Raw genomic sequence first — 27050 nt, forward strand, 5'->3', positions numbered from 1 at the left:
TTTGGGTGTTTGGGGGTTGTGACAATGGGGTAGGAAGTGGGTGGCTACAGGTGATCATGATAGATGGATGACAGGGGGGAGAGATGTGGGTGGGGAGGACGGGATAAGAAAGTGACGAAGTGGAGATGGCAGAGGGTGGGGGGCCTCCTGTTGTGTTAAAGGATGTGATGGGGCAGATGTTGGCAAAGAAGAAGACGGGGACGGTGAGTAGGAGAAGATGATGTGGGTCCCGCTAGTTTTTTTATATTTTAAAAGATAATAAAAAGCAATTTTATAAGTGAATATTGGAAATAAAAAAGAAATTTATTAACCTGAGTAATGTCCTTCGCGATTCTCTGGATTCCTCATCGATTCTTACCCTCATTCTTTTTCTTTTTTTTGGAGCATGTCAAGGAATTGACATAAAATAAGAAGAATAAATACCAAAACAAAGAGTTTTTGTGTTGATTTGGGTTGCTCTGTCCGAGGAAAACTCCTAAAAACAAAAGGCCACTCGTCAAAAACTGATGTTTTGGTTTGCAAGAGTCACCTAAAAGTTCTCTATCTCGACGGTGATAGATCTTTTGTTGTTTTTTATTACCTATTTGGGCTTTAAAAGGAACTCGATGACATTACCTTCAAGCAGAATAAGGGAGAAGTTGCTCTACTCATGTTAATCCAGTTTAAGTATTTTAAACACAATATATGAAACATCGAATATCTAAACTATAGTTTCTCAAAACATTAGGTACCTTAACAATCATTTATCAAAAATGAACCTAACATTTAGAGAAACTACTTTAGGATATCTCGCATTTGATATATTATGTTTGGATTACCTCTTTTCATAGTTCCAACCTCATCTATGTCCCTTCCAAACAAACGGGGTCTTTGAATTTGAAGAGCCTAGATGTACGGAAAAAAAAACAAAGACTATGAACAAGAAATGACGTGGCTAGCGGTCCGACTTGATTGAACCAGCAAAAAACATCACCCATCAAACACCAATCCACGTACGGTAACTGTAACTTATCGTCCAAGTTCTCCCTCTAAACAAAAAAATCATTCATTCAAACTCCATCTGAACCGTTGGTAATCCAACACTGACGGTCGCAATTCACTGATAAGTCTGCCCGAGCTGCCCTAGAGGACAGAGGTAGCCCTTTATAATTTCTTTTTTAAATTAAATATTTTCCATCCAATAAATAGACCCTCCACAGAATCTGTAGAATCCTCTGCGACTCGTTAGGGCCTTAGGGAAGACGAGACGCCTCTCTGTCTCTCTCGCTCGCTGCTGCTGCTGCTGCTGCTTAGTTTCCCGCTCTCCACAATACATACCAGTAAGATCTCTATCTACCTCCCTCTATGTTCTCATCGATCTGATTTATGTTCTTTCAATCCGATGAAAAAAGTCACGAAATTGGATGAGGTTAGGTTGTCCTTCTGCGTAGATGAGTGGATTTGTTTCTTGTTGGCTTCTTGTGTAAGCAAATACATGTGAATTAGGTACTCAGATTGGTTTCGAATTTGATTTTGTCTTTCATACCTGCAAATTTTATCTCTGTAGAGGGTTTTGATTTCCGACTCTGATGATGGGTCTTATTTGCAGTATGAGGTATCTTTTAGTTTGGGATGATTGAACAAGTTTTCGCCCTCATTCACTCCCCCCTTTCCCTGTGGTCTCGAACCTCCTCGTTTCCTTTTCCCTCCTTGTTGTTGTTGATAGTGATAATGATGCTCAAGGGTTGCTTTTCTGTTTATCTCCCTCCGTCGTGCACATACATTCACACAAGCACACTCTTTATTCTCCTTATGTGCTTAATTTTCTTTATTGCAACTCTGCTTTATAGGATTGGATATAGTGTGTCTAACATGAGCTCTGAGTTTTACTGTCTTTCTCTTGTACATAATTGTGGTTCCTTGTCTACTCTTTTTTCCCTTATCTTTCTTTCAAATTGGTAAATATAATTTTATTGCTTAATCCTATATCAGGGTAAGAAGTATATATTTTGCCGTCATTTCCAGAAAGAAGCAATTTCTATCATTGGCTGTCTAATTTTACCTGAACCATTGAGTATTTATTTCTGTGATGCATTTGTGTAGATTTTTTCTCCGGTACTAGTTGATCTTTGCTTTGTGTTTGGGCTTTTTTGTTTTTTCAAAACATGTGTTTCATTTCCATATGCAAAAATTCTCTCTTTTCGTTGCCCAATATTGATAACTTTGACTAATTTGTACGTGCGTGTATGTTCAGTTTAGTTATTGTGTATGTATGGTTAATTTATATTTATTCGCTACTCATTTTTTAATTTTTTTTTTTTGGCATGTTGGAGCTCAAAATCAGCAGTGAGTTTGAGATAGTTTGTGGGTTGTGGAGTATTGAAGTGCTGCAATCATGTTTGGCCGTGCTCCAAAGAAGAGTGATAACACCAAATATTATGAGATTCTTGGTGTCTCAAACAGTGCAAGTCAAGATGAACTCAAGAAGGCATATAGGAAAGCTGCCATAAAGAATCATCCGGACAAGGGTGGCGACCCTGAGAAAGTGAGTCTATCTCCCTCTTTTGCTATATTAGGCTGGAATGGATTCCCTTTGAATTTTAGTACAGGATCCTGCATACCTAATGCGAGTTATATATGCATGGTCACATTAAAGATTCTTCAATTTTTCATTGTATCTATTAAAGGGTCATAACCCGTCAAAGTTCCTTATTTGCTGGGTCCTAGAAGGGTTGTCTAGTGACTGTCTAGTCCTTGGGTTTTTTTGCACAAAATGGCCTTTCGGATTGAATCCCGTGTATTCATCTTTGCAGTTCAAGTTTGTAGCGATGACTCCTTGTGGGATCTGTTGAGCATATAATTCAGTTCTAAAACTTGTTTGCCGGAACTGGATGCAATATGAGAAGTGGTGATGGAGAACATCTATGAACATGGTTTTTAACAATTTAGAAGACTAATATGGAGATGTGGACAGTTTATATGTATGGCCTAATGTTTAGAACTATCAAATTTTTGTTCTTGAAAAGAAAGTATTGAAATAATTGTCTTCATTTAAGGTGCAGGTATCCTATATGTATGGGTTGCTTCCTCCCCCCCCCCCTGCAATGCTTGAACTGGCATTCCTATAGGTTCATGAGTATTGTCTGAGCTTAAATCTCTGGTCATCAGCTACCTTCTGGTACAATAGTGATGCAGAAGCAGTTCTTTGGAACAGGCTGGCGCTATTTGGGAGTTCCGACTGAGAACTGGGGCCTGAAATGGGATTTGGGTCTTGTACAATATTAGTAGTTTATTTATTTACTTTTTGGATTTATCTTGTAATCTTTTACTTACTTAGAGTTTCATTCCACTTTTTAATTTTAGAGTTTGATTCCATTACAGATTTAGATTGAATTAGATAATTAGGAGATAGAGTGAGATTTTACTTTTATTTCAGCGTTAGACTACAATTAGGAAACTTTCAATTTCGTTTTTTTATAAATATGCTTGTAATCCAATTCATTGGACAAATTTGAGAATGAACTGAATTGTTGAGTTTTCTGAGCGTGCTTGTGTGATCTCTCCCCTCCTCCTCCTTTACGATTTTGAACCTCTCCTCTTAGGTTAGCTTTTAGCTTTCCTGTTCCCTCTTCTACTCGCAGCTGCTCCTTTCTTCTCAGCAACGAAACTATCACCCTGTGAAGAGTTCACTGGAACTCTTCTTTCATACCTCAGATCAGATCAATGGAACTTCTAGGGGTTGGATCTCTCTTTTAGGGCGAATTAGACCCTAGAGATTACCCCCCTAGTTCTCCTTTGCTGTGAGAAACCAGTCGAATGTCAGACATTGATGCAGATTTATCACCAAACTAGGCTTCTTTTATTAGGAATATGTCTAGGGTTGGGTTACATACATGTTGGGCTGATCCCATGGGTTTCTAATATAATAGGCCACTTTTATGGGCCTAAAATATGGGTAAATAGGTTGCATACGGGATTAGCTCCCATATTTAGTTTTATTTCCATACTTAGTTTTTTATTTGGTGTTTTAAAATGAACCGGTTCAACCAATGGTTCAATTTAAATGATTTTATTAGTTTTCTCTTAGTTGTTTAGTTGGGCTGAATTAGGACTCTATTTTGAGCCTATTTCAGTTTCCTAGTCAGTTTAAGCTAGCTAATAGGTTAGGGATAGGATGAGGCCTTTCCTTTTTAGTGTCTAAGTCTATTTTTGAGTCTTCTATATAAGTTTCTAAGGGAGGCCAGCATTGAATACGAATTTGATTAATAAAAAATATTGTTTTGCTGCTTCTCTCTTCAGGGACTGTCTTGTGTGTCATATCAAGACCCCCCTTGTGAGTAATATCAAGGTTGAAGGACTGGAATTCCCAGTGACTCCTTGCATCTTGCAGATCGGGAGGTTCTCTCTTAGCTTTTCTTCAATCTGCTACTGTTGGAGATCAGTGTTAATTCAAGTAAGTAGTTTTATAATTCTGCAATTTCATTCCTCTTCTTAATCCTCCACTTAACCCTAATTCTGCCCTAATTAGCCTAAGCTGTCCCAATCGGCCAGCCTTGTTTGGTGATCCCATTACCCTGGTTCCTAGTGGGACTACTCCTATCTAAGACTACATTAGACATGGTTCCAACTTTCAAGTTCCATTGCCGTGTTTGCTTCAACAGTCCTGAATCTTTAGATAACTGGTTGTTTGCATTCAATAGAATTGGAGGAGAACAATCCCGTAACAAAATTTGTGTGTTGATTGAGCCCATATTATATGAGATTTGACAATTTAAGCCAGTAGAGTTGCCGCTGGTTCTTTGCACTCCTGGCTTTGGCCTGAGGTTGAAGACAACCTTTAAACCCCACACACGATATTGATTTTTAAAGTCGGTTTCCCATATTGCCCCCATCCTCTTTCCTTTATTATGCTTTGTCCCTATATTTGTTTCTATTCCTAGTATGCCCTTCCACTTTAAATTATATTTACTTCCATGTCCTGATTTCGTCTCTTGCCTGAAAAGGGTCCTATACTTCCATATAATAATTACAAGATTTCCATTGTCCCTGTTATTTGAGTTGCTTAATGCTTGGGTGGCCCCATAGCGAACCCAAAAAGGGCTTTGTGACCTGGGTTCTGCACCATATAGTGGTGTCTAGATTGATCAGTAATAGATGGTCTTTTTAGATGGAAGTAACTCCACTGAACATTGGTGTAAGTTCAGATTCTTAAATAATTCTTATTTGAAACTAATGCAAGCTTGGAAAAACTTACTCTTCTTCCTCTCTGTAGTGTTTAGGCTTGAAACAGAACTGTTGATGCTGTAGTACTGTTGGTTGGAATTTATTATCTGATCAATGGAATTCAGAAAGAATGTCCTTCAAGTGAACAACATATCTTATGTATTTAACAGGAAGTGTGTGACTTAATTTTAAGTTCGTTTTTTGCTTAAGTGTTTCGTGAGTTGTTGCTTGCTGCATGTTTACTGTATTTAATTACACCATTATTCATCACTGTAGTCTGTCTGGGCTACTTTTTGATGTAACAGTTACCTGATTAGAACCATGTACATATATATTTATTTTTTACTACAATTTATAATTTTGTAGTATCATGTTAGGAAGAGCAGGTGGCATGTATTTTGTGTTTTATGTATTTCCATAAACCTATACATTTTAAATTATTTCTCTCTCTCTCTCTCTCTGTCTCAAATGATAGATGTTTAGTGATCAAAGTGTAATTATATTCATCTCAAGTGTGTGTTTGCGCACCATAGTATGTTAATGATATTCATCACAAATGTGCATGTGCACACTGCATTGTGTTATGCATGTTTGGTTCAGAGAGTTGTTAGTTTAATACTAATACTTCTTTTGCATGGTTAAATACAGAATTCGGCATTTTGCTTTTTCATATATTATGCAAAAGCTAGTTTAAGGATTTTTTTTTTGGGTAGGTTCTCAATAATTACTAATTGTTTGTTGGTTTTGGAATCAGTTCAAGGAGTTGGCTCAGGCTTACGAAGTTCTTAGTGATCCTGAGAAAAGAGAAATTTATGACCAGTATGGTGAAGATGCACTCAAGGAAGGAATGGGAGGAGGTGGTGCCTCTCACAATCCTTTTGATATATTTGAATCATTCTTTGGTGGAGGAGCTTTTGGTGGTAAGTCATTTCTACATTTAGCTTACACTATATTTACTATGTGCTATAGTTGTGCAATTTCCATCTTCTCCTGTAAGTGATACATTATAGTCTTTGATCTTCCTTTCATTTATTTAAATTTTGAAGGTGGTGGTAGCTCAAGAGGGCGGAGACAGAAACAAGGTGAAGATGTGGTCCATACATTAAAGGTTTCTCTAGAGGACTTGTATAATGGAACGTCTAAGAAGCTTTCTCTGTCAAGAAACATACTATGCCCAAAATGTAAAGGGTATCCCTTCTATCCCTTTGCTATCATAAGTACTTTCTGGCAGATGTGGTGGCTGAATATGAATATGAATGTGAATGTGAATGTTAATGTTAATGTTAATGATCAATTACGGTTTACATGCAAAGTATTTCTTCCTTGGAGGGTGTATTGTGTCTATAGATTGGAATAGGACTATTGAAATGGGATCTGAAGTTATGAAGGAATACTAATTAGAGGTTACTCATTCCTGTTTCATGTGTGTGTGATTTTCAATGCATGTGCTTTTGATGCAGTAGCACTAAGAGTGGTTGGACCGATATGACTGGCTTTGGAAACCCAAGCCCAAAAGGAACTGGCCAAATCCAGGTTTCTGGACCAGTAAGGGTTGGTAGGGTTATTTGGGTTTATATTGTAATCTTTATTCTTTTATTTTATTATGTTTTACTTTGAGTAACCTATGTAGGAGGTAGAGTTCAATTCCATTTTAGTCTTCGTTTTAGATTAGGGCTCTCTCTTTCTTTTCTTATTTATGCATGTACGATGTACCCATCAATGGACAGATTTTACTAGTGAATGAAATTGGGTTTTGTTGCACGGTTGTGAACAATGGGCGACCATGTTGGTCGTTGATCTTCTTCCTCTTCTTTGATTCATCTTTGATTGCTTCTATCTCAGGTAAGCATTCCTTCCTCCTTCCTCTCTTATTTCTCCTACCCTTATTCCCTTCTATTTTCTGCTACTGCTATGTTTACCCTGTTCTGGGCGATAGTTGCATCCCATATACGATTGTCTGATCTCCTTCATACACTTTCTATTTTGTGTAATATTTTGGGTGTGAGTCACCTTTTCCCATTCTAAGCGATCTTAATCCTAGGGATTCACGTTCTACAAATCCTCCTACTGCAAGAACCAAGCTTTGCATCTCTGGTGAAGCTGTAACTACGACCTGATAGTATTTGCAGGGTTTGGATTGGTCTCTTCCCCCCCCAGTCTAGGTGATGCAGGAGCACTCCCTTGGACCTGGTCAAACCTGTTTGAGAACCCATACCAAGAACTGGATCCAAATTTGGGTCTTTGGTCTAGTAGGATATTTTAGGATTTTATTAATTTCTATGTTTTGGGATTTTTGTAATTTTTAATTATATTTTTATTGGTAGAGTAGTAGGGGATTGCCTAGTTAGTTTTGTTTTCTATTTTGGTTTTAGAGGTTGAATAGTAGTTTTATTTCCTCTTTTTTTTTCTATATATTTTTACTTAATGATACCAAAGACAGATTTTGAGAATGAAATTGTGTGTTGTTTCATTCAAGCCTGCTTGGCTTGTGGGATCTCTTCCCCCCCTTCCCTGCGTGTTCTTCTTCCTCTCTTCCCCCTCTCTCTTCTTTCTCCTGTTTTCTCCATCACTTCCCTTCTATTTTCTGTTTCTGTATCATAACCCTTTCCCTATCGTTACCTTGGCCGAATACAGCACACAATATCCCTCGTTTCTTTGTCTTGGGGCTGTAAAATCTGGGGGTTAATTGCTTCCCAGAAGCGAACTTAACCCTAGAACCCTACCCTTATACTTTCCCTACTGTGAAATACTTACCTTGAACACCAGACTAAACCTGCAACTTCCGCAAAATTTATTCATTGTCAATACCTCTTCTAACTGCAGTATCTGCTGTTGTCTACTACCTCTGATTGTTATCGACTTGGATGTGAGGAACTAAGGCCTAAAATTCTAGGCCAGTCTTAATGCAAGACTAGATCTACGATAGTCCACTAGACCCAATCTCACAACAGGATCTCAGGATGACAGTCCAACCACTCAAAAAATCAACGAAAGCAACCTTCTCAGATGAAGGTCAAACTTTAATAATCAATCACAAATAAGAAGAATAAGGTTCCTTCAGAATATATGAGTGATGATCCAAAGGTCATATTGATAGTAATTTGAAGAAAAAACCCAAACCTGAAATTGAAATTCAGAAATTAGGAGATCTTTAATTACACAAAATCAGAGAGATCAGCCTAAAACTTAAGTCGAATTCCCTTCTTTACTAGTTGATTTAAACCTCAAAAGATGATGTCATGTTAAGAGCTGGATTTAGAGTAATAAAAAATGGGAAATTTTCTCGTAGCTCCCCTGAGGTATCATGTAATTACAGAAACACCCATCAGTTTTGGACAATTACGTGTGCCCCCTGCTTTTGTAAAAAGTTAACGAATGCACCCATCCCGTTAACTTGAGACTAACAGCCTTAGAATTAAAAGGAAATTGACCAAATTGCTCTCATCTTCCCTAAATCATTTAGGGTTTGAAAGAAAAAAATCAAATGAATCTTATCATTAAACCCACTAGCAGAACTATCTGTTGCAGTTGAATTCACTGTTACTGACCTTCCTCCATGAATATCGGTGAGAATTTGATGGTTTTGCCTCAAAGTCTCATCTGGGTCAGCACTAATTCTGCTTCTCATGTAAACAACATAAACCTGGAAAAAAATTAGAAAAAGAATTCTAAAACATAAGCTCATACAGAGAAAAACCATAAACATTCGGCGATCCAGAAAACATAAGGAACCCAGAGAAACCCTCACAGTTGGCATTAAAATACTGTAAGTAATTTACCTTCGAAGAAAGACCAAAGCTGGTCTCTGCAACCAGAACAAACAGAAACAAACAAATGGTACTTTTAAAACTCAATGCAGGCATTTTCAATTTTCGAGTGACAGAGTTACAGAGAGGGAGAGAAGAGGATAAGTTAAAGAGGGGAGAGAGCGAGAGATACAAAGATAGAGAATTAAGGTTTTAAATACACACAAAGAAGAGGGAGAGAGAATGGGAATTGCAAAGATCAGATTCACAGGTTTGCTTTTTATTTCATGGGTAAGGATTATACTTTTAGAAAATATTTATAAAAAGGGGTTGGTGACTACTTGGTGGTGTGAAAGCGAAAGGGAAGGGTATATGTGACAGTGAATTGCAGAAGCCGAGGCTATTAGCACAGCACCACAACACAGCGATAAAATGTGAAGGCTTCCCTTATTGATCAACCAACCAAATCCAATGCTGTTAGTCCCAAGTTAACGGGATGGGTGCATTTGTTAACTTTTTACAAAAGTAGGTGGGCATGCGTAATTTTCCAAAACTGGCGAGTGTTTTTGTTATACCTTAGGGAAGGTACATGAAAATTTCCCTAAAAAAATCTTCAGGTCTGAAACAAAAATAAGGCAGAACCAAATGATTTTTTTATACCAGCTGATATACTGATCAGAATCCCCAAAACCCTAGTCTAATGCTCTTCTAGGGAGGCCCAAAATTTTTTTTGAAGTGAAAATTTTACTTTTCCAGGTAAAATTTTACACCGAAACAAACGGAGTCTACTGGAAAAAATGTCCCTCATTTTGACTTTGGTTCCAAGTTAGCTCTCTCTCATTAATTGTTATTCTTCCGATATCCTAATCCATATTCATTCACCAGATTTTCCCTTTAAGAATTCTGTTAATTACCAAAGTTTTAACTCCTTTGAAACTTCATATTATTTGCAGAATGGCCACTGCTTTCTTGTATTTGGATTTTAATTGTCTGAGTGGACCCATAAGGTCATGTTTGGTTGGAGATGTCGGCCGAGCCGGATTCTGATTTTGGATCAGCTTCTTAAGAATCTGGTTCATGTGGATTCGTAGTTGAGAAAAAAAACTGTGAAAAAAAATTTTAACCTACTTTTGTTATTCAACATATGCATACATTTAATATGAACTTTATAAAAAGTAAGATAATCAATAAATTGGATAAAAAATTTTCCAAAATAATCACTCCACAATGCCTCTACTAGAAATTCTTCTCTCTCTCTCTCACTCTCTCTCTCTCTCTCGCTCTCTCTGTTTTCCTTCAATCCCTACTATGTCTACTAATGCTCTAGAGAAGAGCATGAGAAGCGTTTACAAGGGAAAGCTTATAGATTCAATAACAAGAGTAAGCGGGGAAGTTAACATTTCATTCTAAATTATACCAAAAAATACTTGTAAAATCATTTTCTTTCTTACCAATCTTAACATAAAATTAAAATATCTCATTAACACAACCAAAGTAATTATACAAATATGTCAAATTTCAAAGATGCCATCTTGTGTGGATTAGTGCCATAACTGACTATGCTATAAACATTTGAATAAAAAGGGCCTTGGTGGATTCGAACCACCATCCCCTTGGAACATGCTCATGTTCCAAGTGCTCTACCAATTTGAGCTAAAGACCTATCAAGTAGAGATCCAAAACAAAAATACAGCAAAAAAAAAATCACAGTAGCATGAATCTCTACACGAGGAATGCAATGAGCAAAGGTCTAAAACAGAAATACATCAAGTTATAGTTGGTGGGTGGAAGAATGGAAGGACTTAAAATACCAGTTAACCCAAATCTCTTATCAGTTCCCAAGTAATCTGAGTGGTGAAAGTAGTATCTTTGCAAAAGTACCAGGAGACACTGTTCTAGTTGTGTTGTATTAGTATATTTCTTAGTTAAATCTTATCTCAATCAGGAAGGGTAGTTAAACTGTCCATTCCTTAGAACCTAGTCTATATACATTAAAGAAGCCAAAGCATCAGCTGCTCTGTCACCAGTTTCTCTTTGATGGTGTAAATGTGTAAGAGGGTTTGGAAGGGTTGATGGATTGGATTTGAGTTTTGGAACCCAGTCATCATCAGACCAACCCAATTCTATCCAATGGCAATGTGAAGAGTCTAGCACATTATATTCATCATGGATCATCAATTAACTTGAAGTTTTGGAATTTTCCCAAAACCAAAGAACTCTAATACAATCTAGAAACAAATCACATGACAAGTCCCCTAAAAACAATTACACAAGAACCATAAAATGGATTATTGATTTATGGTGAGCTGCCTCAGTTTGTGCTTATGATGACTGAAGAGAGCAGAGGAATTATAATCTAAGAATTAGCAGAGCTATATAAGGATAAAGGTAGATCAACAGCTTTGCTCATTATGGAGGCTTTGCACTTACTCCATAATGAATTAATGGGTCAGTAGGTGAAGTATAACAGATTAAAGAAGCAGATCAGCAGCTTTGCTCCCCCCATATCTTTTAACTACATTGCTCTAATGCTCTCCCATTCCATTCAACTGATTATACTTGTTTAAACCAAAGCTTGATGAAACCACCATTACACAAAAGAAGATTCAGCCACTGCTCCCACACTGAACCAAACCAAGACATGTGTTTTGCTGAGAGGAGAAGAATTTTTTGGATGAAGACAGATACAAAAAAACCTTAAACCTAAACAGCACCTGATGCAATGACTCCAGGTAAAAAGAATGAATTATTTTTTTCAATAAAGCACTTAGGTTGCAAATAGTATTCAGTGTGTCCCTTGAACCAAATTTTCCAAAGATGAAGGTGGACTTCAATGTCATCCAAACACTTGCAAGAAACAACAAGATCCTCAATGAAGCATGAAACAAAAACAAATATGCAACTGCATCCATATCCAGTAGGTTTCTTTAATTAAGAATTTAGTTGCTTAAATCGTCAAATAAATAATCAATTTAAACAGCAAAAATAACTAATGAGGAATAAATAAGGAAGAAATAATTATAAGCGGACAATAAATTTAATAAAATAAAAGAAAGAGTCAGAGATCATTTATGGATAATGGCGCATTAGAGAACTTAAAAAATTGCGACTCAGGCACTTCAGAGACATTCCAGAGCAACATCAACAGCCAATGCAGGTAGAGTAGATTTTTTTTTTCCCTAAAATTTTTAATTGAAACGTAAAATTCGAACTGAACGAAACCCATACCTTCCAGCGACAGTGGCATCAAAGGTGAAGGCGACTAGGAACTGGCCGGGGTTCTCCTCGTCAGGCTCGACCCTCAAAGTCTCCTCCTTAAGATTAACATCGTTACGTATGGTAACGGCCTTCTGGTGCTCGACGTAAGGTTGGGGAAGGGGAACAGCACCACAAGGGTTGGCAGCGGGACTTGAGGCGGTGGTGGTGGGTAATACTCGGAGTATTGGTAGTAGTGAGGTGGGTTAGGGTTAGGGTATTGAGGAGGATATGGGGTAGCAGCAGAGAAGACGTATCGATTTCCGATGGTTTCAGGTTGAAAAGGTTGCGGAGGCGGCGTTGGTGGGTGGCCATTTTGATGATTATGATGATGATTTCCATGTCTCTGCCTGCTACTATTACCTCCGTTGCTGCTACTTCCTCTATTCCCCATTTTGATCTTTCTACCCCTTCAGCAAAATACTCAAAATCTGAAGCTTGGAAGAGATTGAACTCTTTTTATGTGGCTCTGGAAAAGAAATCAAAACCAATCACATATGAAGGTGAAGCAGAAAGGAAACAAGACTGACGCGAAGAGATTATCACGAGAGAAAGGGAATCAATCACGAAGGTCTAGCTACGATAGAGATGGTTGAAGACGATCTTGAGAGAAACCCTAGCAATCAAGGTTGAGTGAAATTCAGTCTCGATTTTTTGAGTCCACTAGAATCCATCCTATATATATCAGGGACCAGAAACCTGGACTCATTTAGAATTCACCCCAGGTGAATTCTTGTGGATTCCAAAATTACATTGTAAAATGGATTTTCGTGGATTCTTAGTATCCAACATGGAACCGGGTTCTGAGAAACCAAACACGCAAAAAATTAGGGAATCCAGACCCCGTCGAATCCATCTCCGAAGAAACTTCCAACCAAACACGACCTAAGTGATCCAAACCGGTTTTTGGAATCCCGGATCACATCACTAGGTTATTATTGGTGTTCAATCATAAGGTCTACTCATTGTCGACCCTCCCTTGCAACTCAAAACCAACAAAGACACGAAGCATGGTTGTTTTCGGCTTCCTGTTTTGGGTGGAGGTAGAAGACGAGTCCCCTTCCCTTGTATGAAATAATATCTTAAGGGTAAATTACATATTTGCCCTCTCCTTTTGTCCTTGTGCTAATTGGTCCTCATTCATCTTATATTTCAGCACTACCCTTCCATTTTTTTCTATTTCCATATAAGCTCTCATCATAATTTTTGTAGCCTTAACTTCTTTTTAATTGCGAAACCACAATCCCTTCTACTATTGGAGTTGTATAGCATCCTAGTGGGCCCATAGTGATAATAAGGTTTTCGAATCCAGGATCGTATCAGCTTTCCTTTTAAGCTTCATAGATTTCTGACCCTTAGCTTATCTGTATGTATATATTTATATACACACACACACACACACATAGATAGATAGATATTTCCTTCAAGGATTACTCTACTCTTCTATCCTCCATTTCTTTTGTTCCTCCATAGCGTGCTGAACTAGTGAGTGTCAAATCCTATTATTGGTGTTTAATCTGCTATTATGATTGAGAAAAGGGTTTACTGCTGATAGGGAAAGCCTAGCAGATTGGGTTTAAAAGCTATTTTATTGTTGGAATCTCTCTCTGGCGGATGCTCTGGTTTCTGAGTTCTTTTCTGTAACCTGCAATCAGCAATTTCTCATAATCTAGCCATGAGTTTTTAGTCAGACATTGGGATTAATATCCACTTGGGAAACCTTGCCTTCGACCAGAGTTTTCTGAAGATCATACCTTCTGATCTGATTTAATTTTCTCCTGAATCTGCCTATTTTCTGAATCAGATCTGAATATTGTTAAATTACTTTAAATTTAGCCCTTGATTTTGAATCATATTTTAGGGTTTGCTTTAGTTAGCCTAGAAGGAGATTCGACCTGAATTTTATGTTGATCTGAGCTCTTGATTGTGAGTAATTAGAAATCTCTTGTTTGCTGAAATTCAGTTTCAGATTTGATTCTCAAATTAATTTTAATCTGAGCATTCAATCATTACCATCTTTTGAAGGACATCTATATTAGTTAGTTGTGATTGATTGTCAAAGTTTGACCTTCTTGACTTTTGTTGACCCTCTCGGTTGACTTTGACTTGGGTTTGCTTGGGTCTTGTTGGGAGGTGTTTAGCCTGAACCTAGGGTTCATCTACCTACACCCCCCCCCCCCCCCAAACCAAGAATGCTGTCTCAAAAGGAAGTAGAAAGTAGCTAAGATAGAAAGATAGCTAGAAAGATTGTTCTATATTGGAATGGATGAGGGAATTCAGAAGGATGACTAGATGATGCCTTGAGAATGAGAGCAGGGTGGAGGAGATGAATAGGAGCTTCCATAGTGTTGTGCGACACTACATACCTGTATAGCTGAAGAATAAATGTTAGTGGACTGCTGTAAGAACACTGCTATATGGAGTTGAAATTGCGCAACAAATAAATAACGCACACTGATATGGATCAATCTGGAATTTACGTATACGACTTACTGCATTCTGCCCAAGCATTTGTAGCTGTTCGAGTTGTTGATTGATTATTGTGGATGGATCATCTGATCAGTTGGTGAGCAATCTCTAGCTGTTGTTGTGGATAGATCATTCAATCAATTGCTAATTCATATTTATGCACATCTGTGGCTGGTTTTAAAAAATGTAGTTGATTTTTTTTTATCTTTGCTACGCATCATGGTTTAATTTTTCTGATGTTTTGATGTGCCTGATTTCCTTGAATGGTCTGAAGAAATTGCTGCTGACTTGCTGTCCTGGCATACCTGATGTTGTGTATTACCTATATATACTGGACTGGCTTTTAATACGAGTCTTTAATCATTTCAGTAAAGGGTCAAAGAGTGGGGCATCTGGAAGATGTTATGGATGCCAAGGTACAGGAATGAAAGTCTCAACCCGACAGATTGGACCAGGCATGATCCAACAGATGCAGCATGTCTGTCCTGAATGCAGAGGCTCAGGTATTTAAATAGAGCCCCAGTTTTTTTCTGCGAGTCTACTTTTGGTTATGAAATCCTTATTTCAGACATTACTCGGTGCAGGTGAGGTTATCAGTGAGAAAGATAGATGCCCACAGTGCAAAGGGAGCAAGGTTACCCAGGAGAAGAAGGTGCTGGAGGTTCATGTTGAGAAAGGAATGCAGCATGGCCAGAAAATTGTTTTCCAGGGTGAAGCAGATGAGGCTGTAAGTGCAATGGAACCTACATCTTAGGCATTGACCTTGGAGTTCTCATGCTTTAGCCGAACATTGATTCCCACATTACTAACATTTTGTATCCTATTATTTGCAGCCGGATACCATCACAGGAGACATTGTTTTCATGTTGCAACAAAAGGAGCACCCCAAGTTCAAGCGGAAGTATGATGATCTCTATGTAGAACATACTCTTAGTTTGACAGATGCTCTCTGTGGCTTCCAGTTTGCTTTAACTCACCTTGATGGCAGACAGTTACTGATCAAATCAAATCCTGGCGAGATTATCAAGCCGGGTATAATGTTGATTTCTCTCTTTTTATAAGCCACAAGCCATCTTGTATGCTCTCTCTCTCTCTCTCTCTCTCTGCATAAAAAACCAACATATTTCTTTTGTGGGACTGATATACAGGTCAACACAAGGCTATTAATGATGAGGGGATGCCACACCATGGGAGGCCTTTTATGAAGGGGCGACTGTACATCCAGTTCAATGTGGAATTCCCGGATTCTGGGGTTCTCTCCCCTGACCAGTGCCGCTCCTTGGAGACAATCCTACCACCAAAACCGAGCAGCCACTTGTCAGAAATGGAGCTGGATGAGTGTGAGGAGACCACTTTGAATGATGTCAACATCGAAGAGGAGATGAGGCGGAAGCAGCAGCAACAACAGCAGGAGGCTTACGATGAGGATGATGAGCCATCAATGCCTCGAGTGCAGTGTGCTCAGCAATAGGCATACTAGCTTTCATCCGTCATCCCCTTCTGCTTTTCAACCTTCCCCAGCCCATGATCTTGTGTTAGGAAAGTCCTGTTCTTACCATGGGATGTATTCTCATGTTAGTATTGCTACTTTAAAGAGGTAGTCCAGACTGGTGGTACCATCTGGCTGCCTTGATTTATATCTCAGTGTCATTTTTATTCTAATTTTGGATATTACTTAGGTTTTTTTTTTTGAAATTTGGAATTGAATTTGCCTAGCATAATTTATTTCTTATTTTATCTTTAAATTAAATCCTTTTCATTTTTATGCCATCTATTCTAAAGTTCTCCAATTGTATTATCTCCCCAGTTGATTAATTGATCTACAATGTTTCTAGTTTTTTTGTTCTTTAATGGGATCGGGCAGGTTTGGCATACTATATATAGTTTAGAGCTGTTGTAGGGTTTATTCATTTTCCCCCCTTTTTGGGTAAACCTAGAAATGTTCCACATAACAGCCTCTTTAATCCTATGAGGAGGAGAAAACTAGTATCTGCTAGAGTGCCTATTAGTAGAACAGGCACTGATGCTATCACACCACTTTTTGGTCCTTTCAAATCTACTGAGCAGTACACCATAAATCTCTAGGATGGCATAGGAAAGAAGTTGGGAATTCCATTTGAGCTTCTTGATCATGAAAATATTGATGGAATGTCCTTGCTGTGTTAAGAAATGATCAAGACTTAAAAATGAATCGAGGTATTTACATTCAGCCTCCCATTTTATGTGTTATGTGGGTGGAATCTGTCAAAATTTCCACTTTGCCCCAGGGTTTTCTTTTTTTTTTTTTAACTAGATAATTAGATTACATATTACGGAATTTATGCAATTTGGCAGTGAGAGCCCGTTCTGATAGACTCTATACTACTCTACTGAATCGGAATTATGTGGTGTGTTATCTTCATGTTAATGTAATGGGAAGGGGGATCGCTATCAGGCTGTGTGGCCCTGCATTGGTTGGGGGTGGGGGGGGGGGGACAATGAGAGCACGTACATGGGCATCCAACAAGGGTGAGATTTTCATTTTATAGGGGTGGGGTGGTCATTTTTCCCTTCTTGTGTCTAGGCATAGGTGTCATGTAGCCTTCTTTTTTTTAATGTTATTTAGTTTATTTTTTTTAAACAAAAAAAAAGTAGGTTTTTTTAGTAATTTGATGATGGAAAGACAATCAAATCAATATAGGTTGTGTTTTTGGTAAAATCAAATCAATATAGTTAAACTGGTTCATCAAGTAGTTTGACTATGGAAAGATGTTTGCATATTAGGGCTTAGTTATGAGGATCTGATTGGCCGTATCAGTCGACATTAATACTAGCTTGATACTGGATCGGTGGTACAAAAAACAAGAGGACAAAAAAAAACAAAAAAAAAAAAGCATACCAGAATCTTGGGGGCCATAGCATCTGGTCTGGTCTGATACGAATAATTTGTGTTGGTATCAGTATCATAGTGATTGACACCGTGACTAAATCCTTGTTGCATTAAGAATATTTTGATTTCTTTTTTCTTTTCAAGTAATTTAGTTTCCCGTATACTCGATGATATGCTTGACACAAAAGAATGCATATATTCCTTTTAACTAGAACGTGAGGGTTGTTTCAGTGATAGTCATTTTTTTTAGGAGAGGAATGCACGTTCTTTGGAGTAGAACTTAATTTACCATAAAATACATATGCAAATAAGGAATTAATAAATAAATAAATATATATATATATATTGTAAGTACGTTTATAACGTGAGAACATTACTAAAATTGAATAAATGAACCAATCAAAAAGAGAAGAACCAGTTGATTTCCCACCGACCAGTTTCTGATTGTATATTTTAATCGAAAGGGTAGAGAGGACTCAATCAAGGACCAGTACCTCTCTTTCACTTGAAAGGTCACAGAGTTCAACTCTCCCTAGCTATGGCCTACCTCCCTATCCAAGGGGTAGCTCAATTGGTTATCACTCTCTAACAGATCAGACAACCCATCACAATCTTTCGGTCTTTCCCCCACTGACTCTGAGCTCTCTCTGTATCGAAGATTCAAAGTGATCTTCACAGTGTTCATTGAAATGCCATATTTAGTTTTCATGCGATACATATTCATTGAGGTAGAGTGAGCAAGAAGGGTAAATGCCTCACTCACACTAATATAAACACACTACTCACATGCGATAAGCTAGCAGCCGACACCAATGGGGGTGTAGAGCGAGGATCATACAAGAGAGCATGGGGTCATTTCAAAGGGGGCCGGATTGGGTCGAGAGAGAGATAGACATACTGGGCTGGCATGGCTTTAAACTCCCTTCCCAATAGTCCCACATCACCCACTTATGTGGAAAATCTTGGGTATATTATGGGATGGTTCCTCCCCCCTAATAGATGCATCTTTTGTGGTGGTTGAGTCAACTCATGATAGTGGTATTAGAGCCAAACCAAAACAATAAGGGAATGTCTTTTGTTTCTTCTAGTATACTTGATCCATATAGTATCACTACTATTCATTCTGATAATATTTCTTTGCCCACTTTGAGTTATCCTATTTTGATGTGCATGAGCTACTGACAATATCTTGATCGGTTTGGGCCTCAGGTCTCTTGTTCCGAGACCTTTTTATTTTGATAGAGTTGGGTTATGTACAGACATACCAACTTACTGAAGTTGAAGCCTAAAATCTTCTTAAATGCATTTTGGTAGCATGCTAGTTAAGATGGAGCCGAACAAATATTTATCGCCATGAAATATTTTCGTTTTCTTGAATATTTCTTGTCTCTTCAATGGACATGTGACTTATTTTTCGTCTGATAATAATGTCATTTTGTTGTTTTAAGTATTTGGCCAGCAAGGTCTTGAAGGAAAGGGCGAACTATTCGGTTTTGATATCTTTTGATAATATTGCTACTATTGTATGTTGGTTTTTCATCCAAAATAAATGAAGAGATGTGGATGCAGGGATACTGTGGTGTGGGCCCCACATGGGGGTCTGGTTCCTCTGGTAAGGGCACCCACATCGCCTACTTATGGGGAAGATCTTGGGGATATAGTGGGTCTTTTCCCATGACAAAATGAAATTGAATTTAGGAGAAAAGTAACCATGATGCTGGATTCCTACTCCCTTTCATATAATGATTCGTGTGGCCACATCAACACTCTCTCTGAAAAAAATGTGAGCTCCCCCTACTGTAAGAATTTTGTCTCTCACCATTTTATTATAATTTGTTAAATAATTATTTTTAGAATAGTGAAATTAGGGGTGTCCCGATCCGGGCCTAACTCGCCTTGAGTCCGGACAGGGCTAGGCCGGGCCGGGCCGGGCCTGGGTTGAGGCCTTGGCCCTGGCAGGGCTAGCCCTACCTTGTATGCACAATATATTATCTATATAATGGGCTTTGTTAAGTGGGTTGGGGTTATGTATTCATATATATTATATATACAATGGGCTTTGTTAAGTGGGCTGGGGCTATGTGTATACATATATATATGTTAAGTGGATTGGGGCTTTGTTATTTGTTAAGTGGGCTCACTAGGCTATTCACTATTCAGGGGCCAATCAGGGCCGGGCCGGGTCGGGCTTGGGAAAATCCTGTCAGGGTCGGGCTGGGTTGAGGGTATGCTTGACTCTGACAAGGTCGGACTAGGCTTGGGTTTAGGTTAAGGCTGCCAGAGTTAGGTTAGGGTTAAGGCCAAGCCCGGCCCAGCCCGACCCATTGACACCCCTAAGAGAAATTCTATTAATTATTTCCTCACAAGGACGAGATCATGGTAAAATGAGTCACTTTTATGCTTGTATATAGAGGACAGAAACTTACTTTTAACTACAAATCCAATTCCTCTTCCTTTTGGTTAGGTCAATCGGAAACTGCATCATTTCAAAGGTTAGTCTAATATTAATGGTGTTAAAAGGAATGAAGCAAGGGAAATCATTTATCATATAATGCAAAATTATGGATTTGAATGGAACAACTAGGATTTCTTAAATATGTAAAGGGAGAAAGAATCCACTAAGGTCAAATTTAAATTTCCTTAACACTTCGAGACTCGTGCATATTAAAGGTAGACAAATTTAAGATCCTTGCTAAGATTCTGGCCTTGAGACTTTTGGGTTTCCTTGATTCTTTCATCTCTCTTTTTCAATCTGCCGTTGTAAAAAGTAGACAAATTTCAGATAATATCATTATTCCCCATGAAATTGTTCAATATATGAAACACTGTAAAGGAAAACAGGGCTGGTTTGCTATCAAGCTTGATATGTCCAAAGCATATGATTATGTTGAATGATCTTACATTTTAGCCATTTTCTCTTTCTTGGGGTTCCCAACGCATTGATGCACTTTGCTGTCCCATTTATTCTCTTCTCTCTTATTCCATCAAATTGAGGGGAGGCGCTTTCAATTTTTTGAACTTTCCCACGAGATCAGACAAGGTTGCCCCCTCAGTCTGTACCTCTTCATTCTTGCAATGGAGGGTTTGTCTCGACTTCTTGCCTCTTATCGTGATCTCAATCTTTTTACAGGGATTAAAATTGCCAAACAAGCACCCGAGGTCTCCCATCTCCTTTTTGCTAATGACACTATGATCTTCTGTAGGGCTACCCTTGAGGATATTGACACTATTCAGGCCATTTTATAGCTCTTTGAAGATTTGTCTGGTCTTTTAACAAACTGGACCAAGAGTGAAATTCTGTTTAGCAATAACACTTCTGTTGCTTTACATGGTCAAATCTGTCAAAAACTTAAATTACCAGAGATGTCTTCTAACTCTACCTATCTGGGTACTCCACTGCTCCAATCTAAGAATAGAACAACTCAATGTCATATGTTCCTCTCCAAAGTCCAAAGAAAGCAATCTTCTTGGAAAGCGAGTTTACTCTCTCAAGCTGGGCGGTCAGTTCTACTCAAATCTGTTCTCTGTTTCATGCCTACCTTCCAAATGTATTGCTTCTTACTTCCAAAGTCTATTCAATCCAAGCTTGATTCCATCAACTCTCGATTCTGGAGGGGATTAATCCAAATGAAAAAAAACAAACCTTTATCTCTTGGAAATCCATCTGCCGCCATAAACACTCTGGTGGGCTGGGCTTTCGATCCTCTTCTATCTACAATGAGGCTCTCCTTGTTAGATTGGGTTGGCGGTTAGTCAAAAATACTAATTCTCTCTGGAGCAAGGTGCTAAAAGGAAAATATTTCCCTAGATCATCTCCTTTGTGTACCAATTTTAAGCCTAAGAAGGGCTCTAGGATCTGGAATAGTATTTGCATGACTCTCCTTTCCTTGAGGAAAATGGCAAAATAGAAGGTTGGGTCCGGTTCCTTCATTCCTATTTGGGACAATAATTGGATCCCTGATTTCGAACCACCTCTCATTAATGCTCTCCCTAATTCCTTACAACCTTTGTCTGTTGTGGCTGATCTCATGATGGGACGTTCTTGGAATCTTCCTCTGATACAATCTCTCTTTCCTCTCCCCATTGCAACCAGCATTGCCAAAATCCCACTGTCATCAAGCCCCCATAATGATTTTCTTTTTGCCCCTTTACCAAAAATGGGAACTAACTACCAAGGTCGCTGCTCGCCTTCTGGATGAGATTCACCCAATTGAAACCTCTCTGAAAATTAATTTGGACCCTAAAGATTCACCCCAAATTCAAAATTTTCTTATGGAAGATCATCAGAAATAGATTAGGAACAAGGTCAAACCTCGCAAAGTTCATGCCTATCCATGATCAATGTCTATTTTGCTGATCAAATTCTGAAACGCCTTGGCACCTTTTCCTTTCCTGTAATTTCTCCAAAAACATCTGGTTGGCTAGACCTTTGGGGCTCCGCATTGAATCTCTTAGGGCAGCCTCTCTCATTGAATTTTTTCACTCTTTCATTACCAATCCGCCCTAGCCATCGTTTGATTTAAAACCTGTTCTTTCCATCTTCTCAATCACTTGCTATTTCTTGTGGTTAGAAAGGAATCGTTGTTGGGTGGAATAGTCCAATCCAAATCCTAACTCCATCCTTAAGAATATCCGTCATTGGATTACTGATCTTAGGTTCTACTCTATACCAAGGTCGCTGCTCGCCTTCTGGATGAGATTCACCCAATTGAAACCTCTCTGAAAATTAATTTGGACCCTAAAGATTCACCCCAAATTCAAAATTTTCTTATGGAAGATCATCAGAAATAGATTAGGAACAAGGTCAAACCTCGCAAAGTTCATGCCTATCCATGATCAATGTCTATTTTGCTGATCAAATTCTGAAACGCCTTGGCACCTTTTCCTTTCCTGTAATTTCTCCAAAAACATCTGGTTGGCTAGACCTTTGGGGCTCCGCATTGAATCTCTTAGGGCAGCCTCTCTCATTGAATTTTTTCACTCTTTCATTACCAATCCGCCCTAGCCATCGTTTGATTTAAAACCTATTCTTTCCATCTTCTCAATCACTTGCTATTTCTTGTGGTTAGAAAGGAATCGTTGTTGGGTGGAATAGTCCAATCCAAATCCTAACTCCATCCTTAAGAATATCCGTCATTGGATTACTGATCTTAGGTTCTACTCTATCCCTATAATTGATTCCACCGATTCCACTCATCCACCAATTCCTCTACAGGCAACCTTATCCACCACGGATATACTTAGCCTTATCCCACCAAAATCAGTAACCATAATTTGTGATGGAAGTTACATTCATGAAACTGGAGATGTAGGATGGGCAGCTGTTATTTTTATTGACAAACAGTTTTTCTGTGCTTGTGCTGACTTTGGTCATGCAGGATCAGCTCAGGAAACAAAAGCGCAAGGACTTCTAATTGGTCTTCAACAGCTTCGAGAAGACCATGGCACTACTCTCATTGTCTGGACTAATTGTAGTAATTTGACACAGTGGCTCACTCCAAAAACTATGCAATGGCCATGAGAAAGCTTCACTATTTTGTGGGACATCAAAAGCCTTCTGACTGTATTTCAGGATATATTTATTATTAAGCAACATAGAGATCTTGTTCGGCTGGCTAATGATTTGGCTATTAAGGCCAGATCAACTAGAACCAATATGTACTTATGTGATATTTCTCTTCTTTAATCAATATTAGAGTTCCTCTTCCTACCAAAAAAAAAAAAAAAGAAGGGGGGGTGGGGGGGGTGATGTATACAACCCCTACTGACGAGGTTTTGAGACACTACCAGGATGTTGCTACACCATCATCATACGAAGAGCTTTAACTTGGGAAGGATGTTTAGTTTGCATACCTTAGCCCAAAGATAATTTGGAGTAGTAAGGCCACTTAGATCCGCTAGTAACGAGGAATGCAACCCACACGAAAATAGGCAGAGCACACCCAGAACCTGCTATCTTTTGTCGAAAAACAGAGATACTCGGAGTTCAATCTACATGTTCGTAAAGGAATTTGCACAATACCTCTAGCTTCAGAGGGAGAAAACGACGTATACAAGACTGCAAAATTCCATTTATTTACACTATGGTTTATCAGATCTGACACCATTGTAAAGGAGGTGGATCGGAAAGCACTGGATATGTGACCATCCACCAAGGAAGGATCCCAAGGGTCAGAATAAATGAGTACTGAGGAGCCATCCTCAATCTCACAGCAAAGGCCCCTCAAAAGAAGATCACGACCCTTTAAAAGGCTCCTCCAAGCCCAAGAGTAGTTGGAGCAAGCTGAGGCGTCAAGGAAGGAAGAGCGGGGAAAGTATCTATGCTTCAGCAATTGGCCCCAAATAGAATTTGTTTTATAAAGGAGCCTCCAACATTGCTTTGCTAATAAATCAATATTACAAGTTTGAATATCTTAGAACCCTCACCCTCGTGATCCTTACTTTGGTAAAGCTTTCATCAACTAAGACAAGAAATCTCTTTACTTGAGTTATCCTTCCATCAAAATTGACACACAAGCCTTGTCATATTGTGACACAAGAAGGTGGGAAGTAGAAAATACACATCACATAATTAAGCTGGCAAACTAATTAATGGCTACAACCTTAATAAGGATTTTCTTTCTTGCAGCGGAGAGAAGAGAGTGCCGTGCAACAGCCCATAAATTTGGGAAGGGGTTTCATTTAAAATGTTGGATACAAGAACTCCAAATTGAGGGTACTTAGAAGGAAAGGTGAACATCACATAGAAGAAGTATTGTTGTTAAAGTAGTTGCAACACAAATCTTATTTCCAAAGGTGGGGGTAGTTCTTTGTCAGATTTCATTTGAATAACCAGAAGATCCTAGTCAGAGTCAAGGCTCCTTGAATGAGTTGTGCGAAAGTGGCAACTTTGAAGATTTCAAAAAATGCACATGAGTTGTTTGAATAAAAACTTGAGAGGAAACTGGGTTCCAGAATGCCATTCTCTCTCTCTCTCTCTCTCTCTCTCTCTCTCTTAAAGCGCAATTAATGCATCCTAACAAAAATTAAAATGAGAAAATATGAAAAGCTATTCCAAAGGCTGCCTAAAGATCCAGAGAGAAAAGAAGTTGAATCTCAGTACCAACTAGTAAAGGGCTCCCTCTTCTTATGGTCGGAAAACCACCACAAATTTTTTTATCTTTAAGAACCACTAAGTAAAGAAGAGTTCAGCCCATGGAAACCTAATCCCATTATCCCTAAGGCCTAACCCCCCACTTTTCTTTCAACTCCTATTGTCGGGTTCTTGCTGATGCCAAGTTGATTTAGTGACGCAAATGAATTTGAGAGAGAGAGAGAGAGAGAGAGAGAGAGAGATCCATGTCATCAGGTAATGGTCCTTGTGTGGAAGCTGATTCATTTTCAATTTAAGCGTCTAAAAAGGGAAGGATAGACCCCATCCATGCTACCCTTTTTCCTAGCTAAGTGATGCCGATGGAGACAGACATGCAATTGATTTAAGGCTGTCAATTGGTCGGTAAAATCTAGTTTTGATCGGGTTGAATCAGTTTCAATCTAATATTGGGTTAAATCGATATAAATCATTAAGTTGAAGTTCAATTTCGATCTAAGTTTCCATCAGTTTTTTCTTATCGGGTTATTATCTATTTGATACCAATTTTGGTGTTGTATACATAAATTGAAAAAACAGTAATAAAAACAAATTTTTTTTTTCTTTTCATCATTTTCTGTTTCTTATCAGAGTTTCTGATAAGGGTTTTGTTTTGATTCGATTCGATTTTGTTCCATCCATGCTGATCAGCCCATTCGTGTGGACAACCCAACAAATAAAGGGTAGTGCTCAAAAACACCAAAAAGAAATGAGGGACAGAGAGAGAGAGAGAGAGAGAGAGAGGCTCCTCTCCAGTGCAACCCCCCCTCCCCAGAGGTCGACACATAGCTGAGGTGCTGGTCAAACAGCGAGGATGAATACACACACCCGAGCTGGAAATCCTTCTTTCCATCATATGTGCACCACACTCAGATATGTGCTTCAATGCTTGCCATTTGAACGGCACTTCGGCCATGAGTCGACCTCTACGGGTGCGTTGGACATCTTCCAACTCCCCCTCACGCCGTACAGGAGCTCCTTTTTGTTTGGGGGGGGGGGGGTGGGATGAGATCAATCTTATAAAGCCATAAACTTTCTACATTTGCAAAACAGTAAAGATTTGTGCTGTTGAAATTCATGAATCACATGTAATCTATAATGAGAGGAAAAGCTTAAAAGAAGCTTTTCAATCTTTTTGGAACCCCCCATGAAAGTTAAATCTCCGGCCAAAAGAAAGCAGATCACACTTTTTCATCTTTTATGGGACAAGACAAGTATCCTAAGTAGTGATTTCTATTAGACTTATCACTGTATATATATATATATATATATATATCAGAATACAGGGTAACAAGGAGAAGAGACCACACGTTCACCCACTAATTTGAGGCACAATTAATGAGCTCGTTTCTTATTGAATCAATTAGAAGAATGGAAGACAAGAACCTCAAAAGAGATTTCCAGATCTCTCTAATGTCGGGTGGGATTTTTGATAAAAATATAGAAAGTAATGAACTGATGATGATGGATTGAATTGAAAAAAAGCCAACCTGATTTGTTGGAGGGTGTTTAGTTTTTCTTAATGAAAGGAAGTGGGACTTGGGTAGTGCTTGTTAAGAAAATAACGCCCAGAATGGTAATTTGCAGAAGAAAAACGAAAATAGAGAGAGCACACATAACGTACAACATAGAGATTTATGTGGTTCACCTCCAAGATGGAAGCTACATCCACGGCCGAGCAGTAGAACAAGTTTCACTATTTTCTCTGAAAATGTTACAAACCCTCATAACCCTATCTCAAAGAGATAAGAACATTATATAGGGAAGCCCTAACCCCAGAAAGTACACAAATGCCCCTAGCCCAAAAAATTGCCAAAAAGCCTGAGCCGGACTAAAACATAACACATGGCTCAAAAGTATTCATTTCAAAGATCTTAACGAGCCCAACACAACTCCAGCATTTGGCATGGAGGCCTGCTATTTTTGGGCATTTCGAGGCCGAAACGATCCTCCAAAGGTCTCAATCGTACTTTCTGGACCAAATCAGGCTTCACCAACAACAGTACTCATCTTCAAGAACTAACCATTAAGAAGGTAAGAAGGGATGCCCAATAAAGTACCTATAAGTCTTTACATTGGGTTACTCACATATATACGATGTGAGATTATTACTTCCGTCTTCTATGTGGAACACCCCAACAAATTAATACATATTTCTACCTTGAAAAGGATCATTGATTCCCATAATGGAGAAAGATTTATTTCCACCCAAGGTGGGGAATTTGGGGTTATAATGTGTTGGAGTTGTTGTGTTTTTCAAAAGCTTCAAATCATCATCTTTCTATTTCTACCTCTCTAGTACTCTCTTGTGTTGAAGTAATGATTTTTATTTAGTCCCACATCCCCAATTTTCAAAGGTAAGAGCCTCGTTATAAGTGAT

At 38.6% G+C, this 27050-nt stretch overlaps 1 protein-coding gene across 2 annotated transcripts; it reads left to right on the forward strand.

The window, feature by feature from the left end:
* The first annotated feature begins 1222 nt into the window (after positions 1 to 1222).
* LOC122666577 (chaperone protein dnaJ A6-like) lies at positions 1223 to 26451 on the forward strand. 2 transcript variants are annotated; one of them, XM_043862601.1, is made up of 9 exons: positions 1223 to 1319; positions 2311 to 2524; positions 5957 to 6122; positions 6249 to 6390; positions 15042 to 15175; positions 15257 to 15399; positions 15506 to 15704; positions 15821 to 16161; positions 26438 to 26451. In XM_043862601.1, exons 2-8 carry the CDS (start codon positions 2375 to 2377, stop codon positions 16141 to 16143), a joined length of 1257 nt encoding a protein of 418 aa, XP_043718536.1. In that variant the 5' UTR covers positions 1223 to 1319; positions 2311 to 2374; the 3' UTR covers positions 16144 to 16161; positions 26438 to 26451. The 2 variants fall into 2 exon arrangements, with proteins under 2 accessions (XP_043718536.1, XP_043718527.1); XM_043862592.1 differs by lacking the exon at positions 26438 to 26451 and having other exon boundaries at positions 15821 to 16346.
* The last annotated feature ends 599 nt before the right edge of the window (positions 26452 to 27050 follow it).

This window comes from Telopea speciosissima, chromosome 1, assembly GCF_018873765.1.
Source record: "Telopea speciosissima isolate NSW1024214 ecotype Mountain lineage chromosome 1, Tspe_v1, whole genome shotgun sequence".
In the NCBI taxonomy this organism is placed as follows: domain Eukaryota; kingdom Viridiplantae; phylum Streptophyta; class Magnoliopsida; order Proteales; family Proteaceae; genus Telopea; species Telopea speciosissima.